Source organism: Columba livia, chromosome 2 (assembly GCF_036013475.1).
Source record: "Columba livia isolate bColLiv1 breed racing homer chromosome 2, bColLiv1.pat.W.v2, whole genome shotgun sequence".
Taxonomy (NCBI): domain Eukaryota; kingdom Metazoa; phylum Chordata; class Aves; order Columbiformes; family Columbidae; genus Columba; species Columba livia.
The window spans coordinates 9,037,297-9,059,437 of NC_088603.1; the positions used below are offsets into that span (position 1 = coordinate 9,037,297).

General features: G+C 40.0%; 1 protein-coding gene across 6 annotated transcripts in view; it reads left to right on the top strand.

Annotated features, from left to right (window-relative positions):
• DPP6 (dipeptidyl peptidase like 6) overlaps positions 1–22,141 on the top strand; it is a 558,611-nt gene that overhangs the window by 482,783 nt on the left and 53,687 nt on the right. For all 6 annotated transcript variants that reach the window (XM_065050444.1, XM_021285572.2, XM_065050443.1 and 3 more), the window contains exons 9-10: positions 19,511–19,665; positions 20,778–20,875. In XM_065050444.1, the coding sequence (XP_064906516.1) occupies positions 19,511–19,665; positions 20,778–20,875 (253 nt within the window). The remainder of the gene's footprint in view (positions 1–19,510; positions 19,666–20,777; positions 20,876–22,141) is intronic.

The following is a 22,141-nucleotide window of genomic DNA, read 5'->3' on the forward strand; positions in this document are numbered from 1 at the left end:
CCACCATGGTGAAGCCAGACCACAGCTACTAGACTGAGGAATAAAGCAGTATTTTTTACATCTGCTCACATTTGCAGCCTCCTGCAAGAAAAGCACCAACCACTTATGTTTTTCCCAGCCCCTTTGCCTGCTTTTGACTCTTTCAATTGAGAAATGAGTTTCCTACTTTGAGAATATTTCCATGGCACAGCCAGGTTGTGTAGAGCTGGTTTTGATGCCATTATTCACAGTACTTTTCTTCTAAAGGTCTCATGGCCATTTCCATGTTCACTTGTGTTGTCTTGCTGCTCAATGACAAAACTTCCAGTCAGCTTGTGCTACCAGCTCAGCAAGCTGTTGTTTGAATATCTGAAAATTATGATTAGACTACCTTTTTTTCTTTGCTTTTCTGTATAATGACTAAAAACTTGTGTCCTAATCCCCAACCATAAAGAATTTTAAGATCATGAAAGTTCTTTCATGTCACTCTGCACTGGAGAATTTTAGTCTTACTGTTTTGAGTCACATCAAACAGCACAGCAGCACAAAATGCTGCTAAGAGCTAAATACTGTATTTATAATTATTTAAAATGCTTCTTATTGACAAATACTTTCATTGTGGACTTTGAAGGAATCTCTTTTCACTTGTAAAGGATTTTTGAGATCTGGTAATAGTTAAGGTCCAGAGTGAAAAGGATCAACACTTATTTAAAAATGCAGAAAAAAAAAGGTTTACATTGTACTTTAGATCTAGACTATCTCTTCAAAATGATTTTAAAACAAAGTAGTAAAAGTAGTAACAGATAGATTTAATTTTTAAAATTTTCTGAGTAACACAGTCACTTAAAATGAAGACTACAAGTTTAATCCTTAGTGTGGTTTAAAAAGGCCTGATCTTTCAAGGATCACCTTTTCTTACACATCTGTATTTCCTTTCCAGGCTGAAGCTTTTACTGTTTTATTTCTGTGTACATATTCCTAATTTTTCTTTTTTATGTGTTTCATGTATTATTTTTATGCTATTTTTTAATTATTTAAGACTTTTAATTCTGAGGAGGCAACAAAGGCAAAAGCAATATGGACTAAAGGAATGAGGTACTGCCTTGGAGGGTAAGAGTTAATACAGAAGGGATACGAATGCATATTGGTAAAAAAGAATAATTCCAGAGTGGTCCTCAAAACTTCATTAGAGATCAGAGAAACATACAATATTGCATTAGCTGGAAGAAAAATTCTGCTATAACAGGGTTTAATGTCCTTGGAAATGTTGCAGAGTTTATTTGAAAAATAAACCAAACAATACTCTATTAAATTTTTGGAGGAAATGGAAAGCAGAAATGCAGAGGACTGTAATTGCCACCTACAAATATAATAATTAGAGTGAGTAACAAGTAATGAAGGAGGAAATCAGAGTCCACCCACCTCCTGGGCAGGAAGGTGGACGTTACGTTGCCACCATGTGGTGAGACTGTGGAAAGCTGGGAGCAGTTGGCTTCACCGCCAGGATTCAATAGGAGTGCTGCGAACAGTCAGGAAAACGCAGGATTTGCTGGAAAAACATAGCGTGCAGATAGCACAGTGATTAGAAAGAAGCAATGCGAGATGAAATCCCATTTTGCTTTTGATTAGTGTGTATGGTCGGTTGTTTGGTGGTGTGTTTGTGGGGTTTTTTGACTTGAATTTATTTCAAAACTCTGCTACATGAAATATTCAGTGGAAAAAGTGAACAGAGTGCATAAAATAATTTTTTTAAAGTTCTGTTTTTAAAATGAGGTCATTTATAAGCTTCTTTGAGTACAAAAGTCCATCATTCTGTTGCATGTCTTCTTGAAATTGTCTTCAAAATCTCTGCGTTAATTTTGATTTTTCTCAAATTCTTCTGATGATCTTGGGATATTTCCCAGTTCTGTCGCACTTGGAAATACGAGTCTTAGTGTTTCAATAAAAACTTTTTAGAGCATGCTATATAGAAACATAATTATTTTTCAAGCAGGCGATCTTCCAGTTCTGCCTACAGCAGGATTTGGGATTCACGAAATTGTGTCAGCTTGTTCTTTCCTCCCCAACTTTAGATCATAATTCTTCGTGACGTGACAACTGGTTGCTGTAGAAATTATTAGGATTCGAGAGCATGATTTCACAGCCTGAGTCGGATGAGCTTTTCACAATCCCCTTTTTGATCAGATTAACACTGGCCCCTGAGCTGACCCGCAGCCAAGGAGAGCCGGGTGAGCTGCTCCTCCCAGACTAGAGATTTCTGGTGGCCTCACATACATTCCCTTCAGAGAAGTCTGTCTTGCTCCTGCAAGGTTCTTTTTTTCACTGTAGCATGGACCTTCCTCTCATCTCTTATGTGTATAACATCACCTGCACAGGGTTGCTCAGGTGTCAGTGTAACAAAATGCTTGAAGTTCATGCTAAATACAGCAGTTGCCTTTGTTAGAGCAGCTCTCCTCCTTACCACCCACAGGCTTGTAGCTAAAATACAAGAATGAGGTTAAATGAGCATTGCAGATGACGCTCAGCTGTATCTCTTGGTACATGTCTAATTATGACCTTCACTGAGGCAATTATTCTGTCTTGATCTTAATGCCTTTTGCAACCATCAATTAATAAAACTTCACATAGTGTCCTGATAGAACAGGAATTACTACCATCTTTTTAGAAACTGGCAAACTGAGGCACAATTACTGACCTGGTTTTAGATTACATGAGAGAAATTAGGACACAAAACTGAGGTGAGAGTCTCACTTGGGCCCCTAGACACCAAATAAAATGCAGAGCATCACACAAACCCCCAGATCTGGCTGTTCTCAGCATGTTGCTGGGAGCTCCCCCAGCACAGACCACGGGCAGGTCCCCTTCAGGTTTGGTCACAGGGTGCGAGGGATGCACGACTGGAGAGATGTGTCTGTGTGAGTCCATGTGTAGGAAAGCTGGGCTGGCCCCAAGTGATGTCAACAGGAGCAGGAGCCTTTCCAACCCATGGGCACCCTACGAACAGAAGTCAGATGTCTCCTGTTCAAGCTGCCCCGGCTCTGCCAGGCTGTTACTTCTGTTCTGCATCATGGAGGGGCTGATGGACTCTTGTCTGATTTGCAAATCCCAGAAAATAGGAGCAAATCACTCCAAGTCCTTCCCTTTTTACACATATGACTCACAAGCATTTGCCTCCTACATTAGCTTTGCTTTTCCTTAAAGTTGAGTCATTGTCTTGTATTTGATTTCACAACAATAGCAGAAAAAAAAAAAATAAGACAGCATTGGTTGCTACTGTGTAAGACTAGATCAAAACCAATTATTTAAAGGAGGCTTTCAAGATAGCTAGATTAAAGATTTGAGAAACTGGTAAGAAATAGAACTGAAGAAAAACAGCTCCTAAAAGCATAACATTATGTTTTCATGCTATTGTGCTTTTGAAATTGCAGGCAACAGTCTGAAAACAGGCATAGAAATAAATCTTACTTGATGGGAATTATCTGGAGATTGTTGTATTTATTGCATTTGTTTTGATTTTCCAGTCTCTGTCTCAGACAGTAGGCACAGAAATGACTTAAAAGATTCAATATCTCATTTTAAAAATTAAACTCTACTTGATTATTGAGCTGACCCATACTAACCCAGAGACTGTTACGGATCATTCTGGAGTAACACCAGCAGGCTAGAAATTGTGAGAATAGGACAGGAGGTACGAGCTCTGTCCCCAATAGCTTAACGATTTCGGCTGTGATAACTGAGGCAGTGCTGCCCCTCGGAGGCACGGCACAAAATTGCAGTACATTAGGAGGAAAAGGATCAATGACGGTGTTTTAAATTTACCTCGTTTTTTTTTCTCTCCACCCTCTCTACCCTTCCTCCCCCCAATGTCCTGTGTATTGCCCAAAGGTCTGTATGTGTGGACACGTTTGATAAAAGTCTAAAAGCCCCATGATTTAGCACTTCTTGTCTAGGTTGTATCATGCATGATGATACCCTGGATAAATGATTTTCCAGCCAAATGTAGACATTTTAGGATCGTCTCCTGCTAAATAAGCACTCTTCTCTATTATGTGGCATCTGGTAAGACTTGTGGAGGTCTCATCAGCTACTGAAGTTATAAAACCTGGTAGAATGGGAGGGTCAGTAGAAGGTTCAGGGAGTTGATGTGGTTATTGTCCAGCAATATGGAGCAGGTGTAGACTTGGAAATTTCCCTGGGAATTTCCCTATTTTAGCCAGGTTTGTCACTGAAGCTGCTGCTCTGGCTCATGGTCACCACTGATAAATGCTGGACCCAGAGCAGTGGTGGGAGAAGTTGGCATTCTTCTGCTTGCATGGCTTGAGTGACAACACAAGTCTGTGTAAGGGACATCTCTTGTTTAAGAGCCTACCCCTGAATTTTGGGCATCTGATTTTGACCTTGCTAGTGAGAAGAATTTGAAATGGATGCTGACCTGGCAGATAGTGAACTGGGAAAGCCTGGCATACACCAGAAAAGTTTTGGTGCTTTTGTGAAATTTAAAATTATGCAAGACAGAATACTAACCCTGAACAGGAGAAATTGTAACTTTAACGGGATTGTTGTGGCTCAGTTAGCAGAGAGCATGTGGTACCAGATGAGAGGTGGGAGTTGTAAGACAGAAATGCAGAGGTAACAACAATTTTCTAGTAGTGTGAGCTACCATTCAGAAGTGTTGTAGGCCGTGATCTACTCATTACTGAGGCTGAAGTTTGCCTTGAATGAGATCACCTAACACAGCACTGCTGAATGGCGCCTCAGCATGAGGAGAAGTTGCATGAAGACTGGAGAGATTCAAAACCTGCCTGGACACATTCCTGTGCCATCTGCTCTGGTGAACGTGCTCTAGCAGGTGGGTTGGACTAGATGATCTCCACAGGTCCCTTCCAACCCCAGGCATTCTGTGATTCTGTAATGGCGGGTGTAGCCATGTTGCTCAAAGCTCAAGCACTGTCCCTCACTAAGCACATTAGGATTGAACCAACCAACCTTTCTGTTCCCCTCCCAGAACTGATGTTCTCCTGCATCAATTATTTGCTTGGACTGTGTAGAAATTACAAACACAAGTCCACCAAGTAAATAGCAGATCACAAAGTATTTGACTTTGGTTCCAGAAAAATAATATTCCTGGGACAACCAGAGACTGTCCTTCACCAGTGCTTTCCCATGTTTGACCTGTTTGTCTCTAAGAGAAAATGCATTTGAAAGAACAGCTGAGATATGGTTTAGAGGAGAAATTAGCCCTTTGCCTTCAATACAGCAGCTAAAATGTACCTGAAGATCAAGAGTCTCTTCTTCTGCCTGACTTTACTTCATTTTAAACTTGTAGTTTAGATTAGTGGAAACAGTATGCACTTTACTGACCGCTTGAAAAAGGAAAGAAAGCATAAATAGTTGCTTGGCTGCCCAGTTTTCCTGAGTAGATGTCTATTTTTGGTTTCAAGTGGAAAATAATGGATCATGTGGTGCATTTACAGGTGTGAAAGGAGTGAATTTGGCTCATGTGAACACGTAAGTCCTCAGTGGACAGGCATAACACTGTTACGTTTCTTTACATTATATTGAAAAACAAGAACTGGATCCTTAGTTAGTAGTATCACTAGATACATTATTTATACCTGTTATGGATTTGGACTTAAAACCACACTAAGCCAGCTCTCTCAGTACACAAGACACAAGAAGACAAATTACAGCTAATTAGTTAACCAGGTTGTTGTGGTATGTACAGCAGTATATCACGGTCCCTTTTTCAGTCCATGAAAGTAGATCTGCAAACCAGAATCCAGACATCCTGTTAGCACTCCTTAAAGAAATGCTCTTCATAATGAAAAATAACAAAAGGCTATGTAATCACAATGTAACCACGCTTTGAGTATTTTCGCATACTGGTGGAATCCTGCTAAGGCTGATGAGGATGAAACCTCACATCTAATGTGCCAACAACATAACTAGGACTTTTTGCCACAGAGTGGAACACACAGTCTTCAGAGATTGGAGGGAATGACAGAGAAATATCACTCTGAAGAAGCCTGAAGAGTAAATCACAGCTTCCCTCTCTGATGGACATTCCCACACATGCATGTGTGGCCCTGCAGGAGCAGGGCAGGAGACCCACCTCAGGGACAACCGCAGCCCTGCATCATTGCTGGGAAAGGGATGTTTGGCCAGCCCAGAGCGGCTGGGTTTTCCAGGGGGAAAGTTACCATGAAAAGATGAAAAGTATCCTAGGAAGCCTTGGAAAGAAAGGACAATATATGTTAAAATTGGCACCTCTGAGCGTAACCCACATCCGAATACTCCATGAATAACATGACTTAGAAAATTACTTTTTTTAGTGATAAACAATAAAGTGCAAGTAGGACAATTCAGTAGTTCTGGTCCTACTCAGCAAGGATGACAATATTTTCTTTGCAATTTGATATTGTTTGCCATCTGAACATCTTGACGTGTTTTAAAATATATGTTTCACAGTCTTGTGGTGGGAAAGTATCTGCCATCTTGCTCTGTCCTATGGCCTGGTTGTACCTAGTACTAAAAAAAAACCCACCCCAAAAAAATGACCCAGCCCTCAGACTGCTGCAGGGAATATTGAGATATTGGTCAGCCCTGATTGCAACCCAGCAGCGCTGCTAACGTCGTGCATATCATGGTAAAAATATAGCGGTGGAAAACAAAGCATCCATAATGAGTCTTTTTTTATGTGGGAATTTTCCTTGATACTAAATAGGAGGTGTTCAAGGGTGGAGAAGGCTATGAGAGCCTTGAAAATGAAGATTAGTCTATGTTAGAAATGGTGAGCTGTTCGGTAGATAAAAATGGAGCCACCTTCATCCTGCCAATAAATGCAAGACATAAAGTGGAAATAGGCAGGGGCTATTTTTTCCAAAGCCACCCTTAATCAGCAAAAACCAGCAGGCAAAATTATCTTTAGTAGATGAGGATTTGTGGGGTATGGGTTACATTTGTTATCTGGTAGCTTATAAACTTTATTATAATTTCCGATATTTGCCTGCTACATCCTAAGGAACAATACGAGCTGGATCTAGTGTATGTCATTTATAACTCTGTGCATGTCATTTATATGGTAATGTGGGAGTTTCCCCTCATCCCCAGTGATTTCTGCAAAATTCTACATGCTGGTTCTCATTCTATTTAGCTTACTCCAGCATAAATTAAAATGCACATTCATGATCTTTGAACAAAGCGGGCAAGGATAATTAGTAATTTGATACTATTCTGTACAATGCAATTCAAAGTAATACTTACAATTTGCAGTTAATTAATCAGGGATATTTTTCCTCAAATTTCTTAATTGCCTTTCTATGATATTCATTTTAATAAGTCTTTTTCCTGCCAGTTTTAGATCCAATTGTGCAGACAATTTCTTTTTGCTGTTACTGCATGGCTCAGTGTGTGTGTTTACATGTACATTTCTCTATGCATTTTGGTATCATCTTCTGAAATTTTTATGTGCTAGCTTATGAATGGGGTTTTTTTAAGCTGAAATTAAAAAGCTGAAAGTAGTGTAATTGGTGCACAACTATGGGAAACAAGCTACATCAAGAAATACAAAATCCGAATAAATATGGCAAAATTTAAAAGAAAACAAAACCACCACCAACAACAACACAAAAAAGCAAACCAAAACAACAACAACAAAAAACACACACACACACACACACAAAAAAAAAAAAAAAAAACAACACAAACAACCCACAACCCAAAACAAAACAAAAAACCCACAAGCAAACAAAACAACAAGAGCAAAACAAAACCAACCAACCACCCAAAACCACCAAACACCTAAACACCTAAACCAGTATGAATAGTTAACCTCATCTGGTATTTAACTCACTATCCGATTAACACTCCCATTAGAAGACTTGAAGCGTTGTAGCTTTCAAGTAAAACCAGCAGTTAGAGAGACAAACTTTGGACTCTCCAATAAAATGGTCAGAAATTCAAAAATAAAAATGTTAGCAAATGTAGACATATGTGGGGGTATGTAATGAGAAAAGTGTCATGGATGAGACCTTCGCTGGGGAAGGCAAGGAGCATCTCCCTTCTCGTGAGGAAGAGCTGGGTGACACGACCTTGGTCAACCCACTGGTGTCCCTTTAGGTCCTCCTGAAGACCTTCATACCCGTCCTGCTCTGCAGATGTGAAGGGAAACGCTCCCAATAGCTTTATTTCCACCCCTTCCACCTCACTAGAAGAGAAGGTATTTCTCTAATTTCTTTGCCCTTGTCTGGGCATGTGCTTATTGCCTTCAGATAAAGGGCTTTAAAGTGGTTGTTGCAGAAATGCTCTTCACTGCTATCTGCTTTATTCTTTGCCAGCATTTCCCTGTTGGGTGTTCACCATATATAAAGCACTGAGTTTTATTCACTATCTCACTTACTTTGTGGAGTTTCTGAGCTCTGGGTGCCGATTGGAGTTAAACAGACCCAGTGCCTTTTCCCTGGGTGCAGGGAACCATGCAGCTTTCCTTCTTGTTGGAGCGCAGATGAATACATCACCTGGACCCAAGGCATCTGAAACTGTTTTCTGGGAATACTAGTGGGGTAATTCCCAGTGTGCCAAGGAAGGTGACTGTGCAAGCTTTTGCCAGTAGATTTAGAATTACTGCACAGTAGTCTGCAGCTCAAAGATACTAAAAGAATTAAAAGGATTTCCTAGTAGTAAAGATGAAAGAGATTTTGATGGGTGGACATTATCTTACAGGTATGTTTGTCTTTTCTGTGTGCCTACCTGGGTCAATAGTGGAGGTTCTTCAAGACTTGCACCTAGGAAGAACAGAATTTATTTTCAACATGCAAGTGCCACCACTGTGATAAACACAGTCAAATCACACTGATCCATCAGTGGCATAACCTTATTACATGCCATTACCTTAATTAATAATAAATGTTTCTGTTATATAATAAGAATGTCATTCTGAAATATTGCTAGAAGATAATTTGGATACTGCTTGTGTCCTGCTCTCTTTTTTATTATTCGTATGTAACTCTATTGATCTCAGTAGTTCCTCTGATTATTCAGTACTGTAAAATCAGATTCATCCTCTCAGCCAAATCCTGAACCACTGTTCAGGTTGAAACCTCTGGGAATACTGCCATAGTAGGGCAATATAAACTCTGAGTGGGTTTTAATGGCTGTTCAATGACTGTAGCAGTTTAAGAAATTTGGAGCTAAACTAAATTCAGTCAATGTGCTACAGTTCCTTTTTTATGAAGCAGTGCCATTTTTTTCAATATTAACTGGCATTTATTAGCCCTCATGCTAGGTGACTTGCAGGTTCTGCTCAGGATGAATAAATCATGCAAGTAATTCGTGTGAAAGACAGCTTGTGCAAGTGCTGAAAGAAGTCCATGGGGTTGAAGAATCAAGTTCTTTATTAGCAATGTCAGGCTGTTCAGTCTTCTTGTCTCTCATATTTCTTTATGAAACATTAAAAGAGATTGCTTTTGGGCACTTGTGTTCTTGAACTATTGCAATCGTCTAATGAATTTTTGATAGTCGAATTCAGAGAGTTTTGTGATCACTAACTTTCTTGATATGTCTGTAGCTATTGAAATGGATCCCCTGTGTCAAGGTTGGCTGTCTATCTTCCTCCTATCATAAAAACCACCAATTGGTTGGGAAGAACCTGTAACTTTTAATTTAAAGGAAAGGTGAAGTGGAAGCTACTTGAGCAGGCTTGAATAGAGTAATATTCAGCATATAATGAAAGCCTTGATTTGTCTCACTGCACTGCACAGATAAGCAAATTGTATTTTCAGCCATAGCAACCTGTTAAGTGGTGAGGGGCAGGGGGGAGGGGAGCAAGAAAGAGAGAGAGAAAGAGAAAGAGAGAGATAGAGAGAGAGAAAGAGAGAGAGAGAGAGAGAGAAAGAGAGAGAGAAAGGAAGGAAGAAGGAAAGAAAGAAAGAAAGGAAGAAAGGAAGAAAATATTTGACTATAAGGAGCCGTACTGCACCCAATCAATTGTGCAACATCAATTCTGTCTTATCTAGGTCCTTAGCAAGTGAAAACCTGCCGCACTCTCTCGAGAGGTGTGCTGCTTACCAGGGGTTCTGCCAGGGATGTCACTGAGGCACCACCAAGCCTTGTAACAGCCCACTGACTATTGTCCACCTCTACTGTTCCACATGGGCACCTGTGACACAGCCAGGAGCAGCCCAGGGAGTATGGAGAAGGGTTACAGAGTCCTGGGACACCAGTAAAGGACTCCGGAGTGCAGGTAGTTTCATCAGTCCTCCCAGTCCAAGGGAAGAGGTTTGAAAGGGCCAGTAGAATGTAGTAAATCAACAAATGGTTACAGAGCTGGGGTTTGGCTACTCAGACCATGGGGACCTGGTCTACTGGTGGCTGATGGGGTCCATCTGTCAGAGAAGGGAAAGAGCATCTTTGGTCATAGGCTTGCCAAGCTGGTGAAGAGGGCTTTAAACTAAAGTTGCCAGTGGAGGAGAAACTCAGTGCATCCCAATCTTACCACTTTGATGCCGGTGCCAGCAAGAGATGTCCAGGGCCTGGAAAAGGATCACAAGTCAGCAGGAGAGCACTTTAAGAGCATCACAAAGGAATTCCAGCCACCCCAGACAGTGTATCAGCTTCCTCAGAGGCCCAATTTCAACGCCTCTGTGCAAACACGGGTAGCATTAAGGACATACAGCAGTGTGCCACTGCGGATAGGTTTTCTAGATGCATTTGTTCTTTGGAGTGAGTGTTAGAAACAGGAATATCTGATTGTATGATCACTAACTTATAATTCTAATTTCATAATTCAGTTCTCATTTTCATTATTACATTGAGGCATCCTGACAGATCACAGACTTGCCTGTGTTGATGAAATGTCTGCATGTCAGTCTAGCCAAGATGGTCCAGGAGGATTTTACTGTGGCTGCAACTGATGCATGCCACTAAAGGAGGAAACCTGCTAATTGCTAGGAGCTAGTGTGAGCATTAATCAGTAATGCTTTTGAATGCAAACAGCTAAGGCTTTTTAAGGATGCTGCACAGGGGAGAGGAAAAACCAACAACAACAAAAAAAACAAAACAAAAAAAAACCAAAACAAAACAACAACAACAAAAAAAACCAACAAAACAAAACAAAACCAAAAAAAACAAAACAAAACAAAACAAAACAAAACAAAAAAAAAAAAAAAAAAAAAAAAAAAAACCAAACCAAACCAAAACCACAAAAAAACAGAAGAACAGGGAAGGGAAACTTCTGAAAAGAGCAGAAGGATGTGGAGGCAGCTCAGTGTTGTTCTGCTGTGTTTGTCCAAAGAGATGTATATCTTTCTTTATTTTTTGCAGTGCCTAGTGCAAAATGGGCTTCAAAATACTTGGAAATACTGGTGTGTGTGCTCAGGATAGTATGGCAGTATGTATGGTATCCTTGCTTGCCTGCCTGCCTGTTGTGGTTGCTCCGGAGAGGATGGCGGATCTTTGGGAGAGCTGCTCATTCCTGCTGGTGGAGACACCAGAGTCCCTGTGAGGTCCAAGGGACAGCCCGTCTCCGTGGCTTTTTGCACCTCAAGTATGATTTGAACAACTAAGTGTGTTCAGTGTGCCAGGACGTGAAGATGGCCTGGAGGAGCCCCCGGCCCCTCTGCCCATTTCCAGATAGCTGAATCCTTCTCTAATTTGTGAGAATACGCCTGTACTTCTCAGATCACATCACACATTTGTGTGCATCTGTTTTGTTAGTTTTGTGGGTTTTATGTTGGTTTGGGGTTTTTGTTTTGTTTCATTTTGGTTTGGTTTGGTTTTTCCAATAAATCCATTTGTATGAAAAAGGGAGATTTTAAACATTTGTGACTTCTTAGTTATTACAGCCAGACCCTGCCTCCTATGTGTATTCTGGTAGAGGCTGCAGAGATGTACCTGAGGGCAGGATCAGGCCTGTAGTCGATACTCCAGCATTTTGAAGTTCCCAAGCACTCAGATGGCAAAGAAGGTCTGGCAGCTACTTGTCGATAACCTTGTGAACAACACCCTGATGCCCTAACTCAGGTAACAACTACAGGATCTTTTACTGTCAGAAGCACAACAAATTATAAGGAACAACGGACCAGGAAAAAAACCACAACAAAACAAAACAAAACCCCCCCAAAACCGGAAGTATTAAACCAGCAGTAGCTGCAGAAAGTCCCTTCTGTCTGTCAGGAGCTTGACATCCATCCTAACATGATCTCAGTCCTCCTCATTGGAGAGGAGTGTCCTAAAGATTGTCCTCAGAGAAACAGTGGTGGGTATTGCTGGTAGCTGGGACTGTGGATAAGGAGCTGGTGTTGGAGTGGTCAGGATTTGGCCAGGCTGCCGCTGATGTGCACACCCTGGCTCAGCTGGACACTGTTTGCTCTTTGTCCCTGTATTGTTCCCTCAGGGGTCCTTGCCAGGTATCAAAATGCATCCAAAGGTGACATGTCTTCTGCTGGAGCATGGCAGCTTGTGATGTTATTGCACAAAGCCACCTTCATCTCACAGAAGCAAAAGTGGACCAAGGCTCATTTGCCTTCAGATTTGATGGGGTTTGCTGAGCTTGGGCTTGGCTCGGGCCATATAGCAACTCTTGAGAGATGTGGAGTTAAGAAGCGACCTTGTTGACCGTGCAGAACACACGGGGTTGTCCTCAGAGCCCAGCATGAACCACCCCTCTGAAATCAGCTTCTTTCCAGGCTCTCAGCATCTGGGCACAGGGAAGCAAAAAGCACTGGCCAAACCCTCACCCACTGCCTCAACATAATGTTCTACAGGAGCAAGGGGGCTGCAAAGCTCTGTGAGCAGAAAATGAACTGTTCAAGCAATTAAACCGCATGACTAAGGAGAAATTAATGACATTTGCAGCCCACACCTTCCCTGTGCTTGAGGAGGTGTAAATCTCCTGGCTGGGCTCATTTCCCCAAGATGAGGGGCTGCTACCTTCTCATGGCTGCCGAACACATGGGAGCTCCTCGCCTGCGTCTGTTCAGCTCCACGGCTGTATAATGCTGATGCCATCAGGTGGTAAGCTTTTTGGACAAGGATTTGACATTTAAAACATGTTCTATAAAGCATGTCCTCAAAAACACCGAAAAAGCAAGTAATTCTTTGTTCTTCATAAGCTTGTTGCCTGTCAGTGACAGGGGAGACCACGTGTTCAAGAATGAGCAAAGGGTCACTGGGTGGCCTTGCAGCTCAGGTTTTCTTAAGGATCTCTTGGACAATGGCAAAAACATCTTGAGAATGGTTGTTGTCTGCTTACAGGGACTGTGGCATCAGGTTGAGCCTAGAGTTTGGACTCAGCCAAAAAATATCTTTTTTGTCTACAAAAGGTTGTTGAATTGTTTAGTGACCCTGCAAAATTACGTGGTGTTTTTTTTTTTCCACCTGACTCAATGAGACAACTGTGAAAGAGGATTAATTGTACTGAAATTAATAGTGCTGCAAGGCTATTGCTGATATCAGCACAGGAAAATGTAGGTTGGATATAGAAATATAAAACAGTTTTATACTATTTATATGTACATAACTACTTTCACACCCATTTTATACCTATTCCAATGGCTTAGTGGAAGTCGATGTAGATTTGCACTATAGCAACTGAGAGAAAAATTTGCTTGTGTATGTGTAGGAGGTGTCACGGTGGTCTTCTGAAGCCATCCCTGAAACACATCAGTGAAGGCTGATATGAACAATGTGTTTTCCCTAACCATGTAAAAACACTTGCTTTCAAACTATACAATAGTAATCGATTTGGACGTGTGGTTGGTGGTTTGAGATGATGTAGTAATTGATTTGAAAACAGATGGCAGCTGTCAAATAAGCATTTGTATTTATTTGATGTTTCTATGAGAACCCTTGGGGTTTCACTGTCTCAGAAGTCTTTTCTTTTCTCCTTTCCTAGACCCCCTATCTCTTCTCTGATCTCTCTTCCTCTTATGTTATTTTGATGCTTCCTACTGACAAATTCTTTTGAGCTTTCTTCCCTAATGTAAGGCATGGCCTTTATGTTAGGCTTTAATTTCATTTTGTTTAAAATACCTTTTCATTAACATTTGTAATAAAACAACAAAATGTCTTCATCACACCAAATACTTAATGATATGAGCAACATTTACAATATATCACACAAAAAAACACATTGATTACAGTTCCTGGAATTGCTGCACTTTACCATATCAGTAATAAATAACATAGAAAGGGAAGTTTCCTCCTTAAAAAAAAAAAAAAAAAAAAAAAAAAAAAAACACACACACACAAAAAAAAAAAACCCCAAGAACAACAAACAACTCATATAACTCATTGCATAAAAATCAAGATATTCTGTGATGAATGGGTCAATTGACAGAAAACTAGATACGTTTGTGTGTGTACATATACTTGTATCTACTCAGAGGAGAATCAAACTATTTAATTTCTGTCTTTGTCTTCTGTGGCCACAACATTAATAATATTGCTCTGATTTCCTGAAAAAGAAAATGTGATGTCTGGAATGAGAATTGTAATTGTATAAAATAAATTTATTTATTTAATAGGTAAAACCTCTTAAGTGCCTCTACCCATTACACCCTTATTTTGACCTCTTGAAATGCAGGAAGCCTCTGCCTTTCTAGATGCAGTAAAAAAAAGCCTTTCTGCTTAGTCTCCAAGGACACCTCCTCAGCTGTTATAAATTGAATTGATTTTTTTGAAGTTAATGACACTGTGGTTGTTAACTGCAGCTCATCTATATAACACGAGGGGTTTTAACCAAGGGTGGACACATCATTCAGATCTCCAGATCTCTTTGTTTATCTGCAGTACAAATGGATGAGTCATTTTTTCTTGGAAGAGAAAAGGTTAGTTTTTGTGCATTCGTTGTAATATTTTTTTCTCTGCATTCTTATTTGAAGACATTATCAGTTAAAGATTGAGAAGCTCTTAGGACCAATCTTGCATTGACTTGTTGGCTCCTGTGGAAGAGCTTTATGTGCCACCACCATTGGGGCTGTGTTGGGATGATCACCACTGTGCTCCCAATGAGGGGTAGCAATGTGGACACAGAGGGGTGGGCACATCTTGAGGATGGCTGTGGAACGTTGGGATCCTACCTTGCACAGAGCAGAAGTAAGTAGACAGCCAAAGGAAAGTGACCAGTCAGGGTGGTGTCTCCAGCTCCTTTCATTGTATATGGGAACTGAGGTATTAATGCCTGTAATATGTATAGCCTCAGTGGGTAAATTATACAGCTAATACAGCTGTATGCCTCTGTTGACTGTGATGACAGAAAAAACAAATATATTTTTTTTCACTTGAAAATTATTTCTTTATTCCTTGTTCTCAGTTTTTCATCCTGACATGAAATTCATTCATAATTTTGGAGGTATTAGAAAGGGCTTGCAATGGTATCTGTCAGAGGATTGGTCTGTCAAAGCACCCTGGTCTTCTTGTACACATCTCTGCTTCTCTTAACTCACACTTGCAAGTTATTTTACAAGTTATAAACAATGTCTAAGCCATTAATGGATTTCCTTGTCAGTCACTGGTGAAGAGTTTATGAAGCCAGATTTTTGCCACCTTCAGTGGAAAGGCACAATTCACTCAGGGTGGACAAAGGCTGCGGAACTAGTTAGATTTTTAGAAATGTATGAAGAAACATGAAGAAACCCCCATGGCCATGGCATTTACATGTGTTTATTAACAGAGAGGAACTCTCCCAGTCTAGAACTCTACATAAGCCTGGGAAGTGGATTTGTCATGGAAGGTCCATAGAAATACCACAATGGCAGATTATGGTTCACAAATTTAAAACATCTACGTGGATTTTCAAATGTGGTCTATATGACAGGTTTTATCTAGAATCTGCTGGTTGCCACTGAGGTTGCAGCAGGTGAAGTCCTGATGCTTTTCCCTGCATTGACTCTATAGGGCAAGGCAGAGGTCTGGACCCACTTCAGTGGGACTGTTCAGTGCTTATACAAAAGTGGACACGAAAACTAAGTGTTTGCTTTCTATGGACAAACCTTTGCTAAAGGTGCTAAACGAATATCAGAAGGAATAGCAAAATCCACTTGTGAAGATTCTTACAGGATTGGGGTGGATGTTGTCCATGGAGGAAGGGGCCAGATAATTTTTAAAATCTCTTCCAGCCCTATTTCCTATGATTCCTTGAAAACTTTGTTCCCTGAAGTAAGATACAAGTCTCCCCTTTCATTGTTCTTGCAAGTACTGCTGGCATTAACTCCGTTTGAAACAAGCAGACTCTTCCTTTGCTTTCCTTTTATACATGTGCTGGGCTACTTTTGGATAACATGCCTAGTAGAAATACCCATCCAATCTCTGAAGCACTGTGCAATCCATCCAAGAATTACCCTCATGGTATCACAGTCAAATGCTGCTTCCAAACCCAGATGCATCACATCTTGTTACTTGGCAGCTGCGAACCACAGCAAGGGGCTTCTCCTTTCTGCTTCCTGACGGTGAGCAGAAAAGCATCCATCAGGAAACATGGTCTTTTGAAGCGATGGCATTGCTGCTGAGGACAGCCTGATTAACTCTGGATGCTATTCGGGTCTTGCTACCGAAGACTGCCACCTACGTACTGCACTGAATGCAGCAACCTTTAATTCAGCTCAGAATATTCCTCTCATCACACCTCTGTTGCTGCCTCCAGTTTTTCTCATCCAGTGATATTAAAGTCTATAAAATTGATATATACCTAGTTGTCACTGAATATACTCTGACCTAGGACTTTAAACGCTCCTCCTGAGGGTCTGTTAACTTAGATGACTTTGTTTCACACAGCTTTGAAATGATTATTCAATTGATTCTTATTCAGCTAGAAGAAGGCTTAAAATACGCATACTGTAACACTCCTTCAACATAAATATACCCCTGGATTACCAGCTGGCTAATATGTGTCCCCACCAAAGAGTCACAGTTTTTAAGCAAGGCCATCCAGCTGTTTCAGAGTGGTTCAATATTGAATGTGGTAACATGGAGTAAGCATTGACTTGCCCCAGACATTGTGCTTGAACCCAGTCACCAAGCCTGAACAGTCAGTATCTCAGTCCTTCTTCAGTTACGGCAACTGGACGCTCCACTGTCACTGTTTTTAGGGTTTGCACACCCCAGTGCTATGGCTGGCAAGCAAAGCTGTGGAGAAAGAAGCAAAGAGCCACCAGCAACTGAGTGTGACAAATCACTGCAGCTCGCTCACATCATCCCTACAGCACGTAGCACCCAGCAACTACAAGCTTTGAGGAAGAGACTAAAAGTTTTAATCAATCACTACCTTATACTCTGAGCTAGGAGCTCATGAGGTATATGTGGAGGGGGCCTTTGGTATTTAAGAAACTTGTTTCTTATATATGTGAAGTGGGTTCTGAACTGTCTTTAGAAAGACCCAGGAGTACTGAATGCAGATGAATTTCTGAGAATGTGGTGAATGCAAGCACAAAGACTAAAATGTACCGAAGAACAAGTTGTCTGCAAATTGGGTTTTATTTTCAGCTGAAACTTTCTGGTATTAATGCATTTTGTATTTAATAAGAATGTTCTCTGGTTTGCTAAAACTAACTGATCTCTTTAATAATGGCAAGGTCCTGGCTTTGTTTCAAGGCAAAGGTTCACACAATTAAATCTTATTAACAGAGGACCACAAAACCTGCACTAAAACCTTTCTTGGCATGTGACTTTCAGCAGAACTGCTTCATTAAGTCTGAGATCTTGGAGAAAATGTTTACTGATTAAAGTCATTCTTAATTAATGTTAAAATGTCAAGGATTCATCTGCCATGCATTTTTATTCCTTTCCTTTATGCTCTTATTTATGTCTTTAATGAGCAACCAACAACAGGCGGGACAATGCAGCAAAGCAAATCTGCCAAATGTGCTTTCCCATGTAATATTTGTAACTTCCTAGACATTTTTCTGAAACCTCACTTAGGTATTTCCATTAAGTATTGATTAATTAATTTTGTTATTTGTAGAAGGTGTAACTGCTGATGGTGATTTTCCCTTGCACCTTTTCTAACATTACCTTGAGTTTTATCTCAAGCCATATGCAAGTCTGGATTAACAAAGGTATTCATTTGCTCTATGATAATGGTCCGTCTATTGTCTCTATCCAAGATTTTTTTTTAATAAATAAAACACTCTTCAGTGCATTTCTACTCTTCTGGTTGAGTCATCATAGTGTGGTGTATAAACATGATGGGTTGAAACTCTGAAAATCCTCATTTGTTTTTGCAATGACCAGCAGTAACAGGAGACGTTGGAACTACTTGGACTTGTGTAGCAAGACGTCAGTGATGAAGGCTTAGAAATACTCTGCAGCCTCTTTAATTCTTATTCTCACATTAAAGTAATGAGACCTGTCTTCCTGCTCATCAATCTGGGCAGCATATGCAAGTCCTTCTGCTATGGTTTAAATAGGAGTGACTCATATGATATTAAGCCTCTTAATGAAAATGGATTACATTATTGCCTTTCACAAAATGGGAGGTTTAAAAAGCCAAGTTGGTGTCTTCCAAATGTTAGTAACTGGAGACACTTTGGACAAAGAGTGAATTTGATAGCTTTTCTGGATATCTATAAGCTGAAGTCATTTTTACAGTGAAGGATAGTAAATTATAAGAAAAAGTATTAAAAATTAGAAGTTCTTTGAATTTTTGTTTAATGATAATTAGGTTCTGCCAAACTTCAAAATAATTTGTTATGATGACAATCTTGTTTTCTCCTTGCATATTTGAACTCTGATGTATTTATATTGACATCTCTCTGAGTACCTTTTCAACAGCAGCTACATTATTCAAATCACTAAAAAATCTGTAATCCCAAAATTCAGTGATAAAAAGGATCAGTCACTGACTCTGCCTGGTTTTTGATAATTGCTTTGCAAAAGTGACTTAAAAAATGAAATATGAATGAAAGTCAAGATGGTATTCAAGCCACAGACTCTAAAGCCTGATATCTTGTGATGTGATGCAAAGTTCCAGCATTGCATAACCTATAGAAAATTTATATTTTTGTTTATTCCCACTGGCAACAGACCTTAGGAAGATTTAAATTGTAGCTGAAGCTCTTGTACCTAATTATAAACAGTGTTTTAATCCATTTATATGTATCTGGTGTGACTTTGTGAACTCTTTATGGAGAAGAACTGAATTTCAGTCATCACAGTTCTCTGCTATGGCTGTGTGACCATGTGGTAGATATGAACCCAAGCTCTGCCAACACATGCATGTATATTTTATATGTTCACATATCCATGTTCAGGACACATAGTAGGAGTAGCAGGGCCTTTTCTGATGCCATGAATTTATGTACTAACATTAATAACTTGATGTTGCTTGAGAAAGCTAATTATGCTTAATAAGCCATATATTCAGAGTAATTCTTATAAATTGTGTTCATTTGTGTATACAGCATAATTTAACGAGTATTTTTAATTGTGGCATCCTCCCTGTGCAGTGACTAGATTAGGATTTTCATATCTACGCTGTTTCATTTATTGCTAACTGGTAATTTATGTCTGATAGCCTTTTTCCTTTTTTTTTGATTAGAGGAAATCTTGAAGACTCATATTGCTCATTGGTGGTCTCCTGATGGCACCAGGCTAGCATATGCAACAATTAATGCCTCCAGAGTCCCCACCATGGAGATACCTGTATACACTGGCACCCTTTACCCTACTGTTAAAACATATCATTATCCAAAGGTAAGGTAAACTATACAGTCCTGTTGTTCTGTCAAAAAACAATACTTTTTTTCCAGTAGTCTCAGACAGAAGACTGTATAATGGTGCACATTCATAAGCAATAAAAATAAACAGATCTAAGGGAAGATCAGCTGTTCCCCAGTAATTGTGATCTTCATTACTCTTTAGTTGCATTTGTAAAATAGCGCTTTTCTGATTTGAGCATCAGTCATTCTAGATACAATGATAATAAAATTTTTAAATTCTTGCTTTCTACCAATACAAAAGCACTTGTATTTCCGTGCTGGAATGGAGTTATTGGTGTCTGAGAGTTTGGAACCAGCATTTCTACATCTAGATACATTTTCTTTTATATAGAAGGAAAATGTAGTATTTGGGTTTCCTTAGAATATCCAGGATGGCTTAATATCAGAGGAAATAGTCTGGTTTGGGAGACATGTTGTGCCTGAGTGTTACGTAGAACACAGCGAAATACAGAAAAGGCTTAAAAGCAAATGTCTCCTTGATTGCAGCAGGCACACAGCACCGGCACAGCTCTCCACCTGTATTGATACACTTGCTGCTCTTATTGCTGTGATTTTCTACTATAAGGCAGTACTGAAGCGTGCTGTGCTGTGGTCATTTCTTCTGGGTGTCTCGCTTTATGCACTGATAACTTAAGACCTCACATGTTGGTCCAAATTGAGCCATAATTTAATAGGAGAATTATCCACATACATGCAGGTTTTGTGGACAGTAACAGTGACTCGGTGGGGGATGCCCTTTCCTACAATACAGAATAAATCAGTATTTTACCATGTCTACCATCATCCTGTTAGACAACCTTTTCTTAAAAGATACATAAAATAGTAATATGTCTAGTCACCATGAAAAGTAGTATCTTTTACCAAGGCTAGAGGTGTCCTAAGTAAAGTTACCCCTCGGTTGTGCCTACCTACCTCTCCATACCTCTGTGCCATGTCATTGCAGTTTTCCTGTGAATCACCAAGGCAGTCCAGTCTGTACCCTCATACAATGGGATTTAATTTTATAACTCAAGGGAATTATAAAATAAGTGAAAACCATTCTGTGTTGCATAAGATATGGTAATTTTTTCTTATTTTAAAATCCAGGCTGGCATGGAAAATCCAACTATTTCTTTGCACGTCATTGGTCTGAATGGACCTACCCATGACTTGGAAATGACTCCACCAGATGACCAGAGAATGAGGTAGGTGCTTTCTAGCCCTGGGATGCTGGACCCTCTTTCTCTCAGGGTTTTTAATCAGACATTGACTTTTTTCAAGATGTTCTTTCTCTGCCACTCTTAAAGAGTTTTATTTTGTGTAAATCTGTTTACAATTTTTCAAATTGTTTTTCTTCTTATGTGTATTTTTTTAGAACATTATTCTTTTTTTACTTGAAAACGCTGTGGCCCAGGCTAACTTCAGAGTAGCGTTATTTTTAGAGAATTTGTCAGAATGTCCCCAGATCCATAGGAACACATGAATTGCACACGTAATCACAGGAATTGTAAAGGAGATACTGTCTGCAGCCTGTGTGAAAGACCATGAAATAGGAACAGGACGGCTCTATAACACAGCAAACACAAGCTCACTGCTTCAGGACATAAACAAAGGAATGAAACCAGGTGGAGATTCTGCAAATACATTGCCAAATCCACACTAAATATAAGAGCAAAAGCTCATTGCTGTTTCTAGGGCAAGTGTGTTTTAGAAGTTGGCCTACAATTCAACCAACTGCTTTGACACCCTTTTCTAATTAAGTGCTTAAGTCTGCATTTAGAAAGAGTTTAAAAGTTTGACGTTGAACTTCAATGTGTGGTCAAAGCTTGAGTTTCGTTTATAGGTCTGTGAACACTTGAAAGGAAGATCACGTCGTTCAGGAGAGAAACAGCTTTAGTTAATGCATGGCACTCCTCCCTGCAAAGCTCAGAATTAGAATCCAAATCCAGGTTTCAGTAACTTTAATTCAAACTTGAAATAGCTTTATAGCAGGCCCAGAGAAGTCAGATTCTGCTTCTGTGTCTAAAGTATCCATAGTGACCCCTCCAAATGTAATGCTGCAAGATTATCCTTCCTAGGTTCAGCACTTGTTGTGTAGGAGTATGCAACCAACACGTGTGCTCACGTTTTTTTAATGATCACTAAATTAAATTGCTCAATCTGTGTTTCCAGTGACAATAAAGACAGAGTAGAGCACAAAACTAAAGAAACAAGGCAGTTTGGAGGGCAGGGGAGAATGCAGGGATGATCTTCATTATGCACAGTAAATATATAGGGCCTGTGTATAGGCCGTGTAGTCATCTGATGCGAGGATACTAAACCAGTCGGATTATGCACAGTGGGAGTTGCCTTTCTTTGCTGGGAAAGTTAGTGTCAGCCTCAGAACATGTTTTCCCTGAATAATTATAAAGTATTCCAAATCTATTCATGCAACAAAAGATATATATGACCTGTCACCAAACCAAATGGGC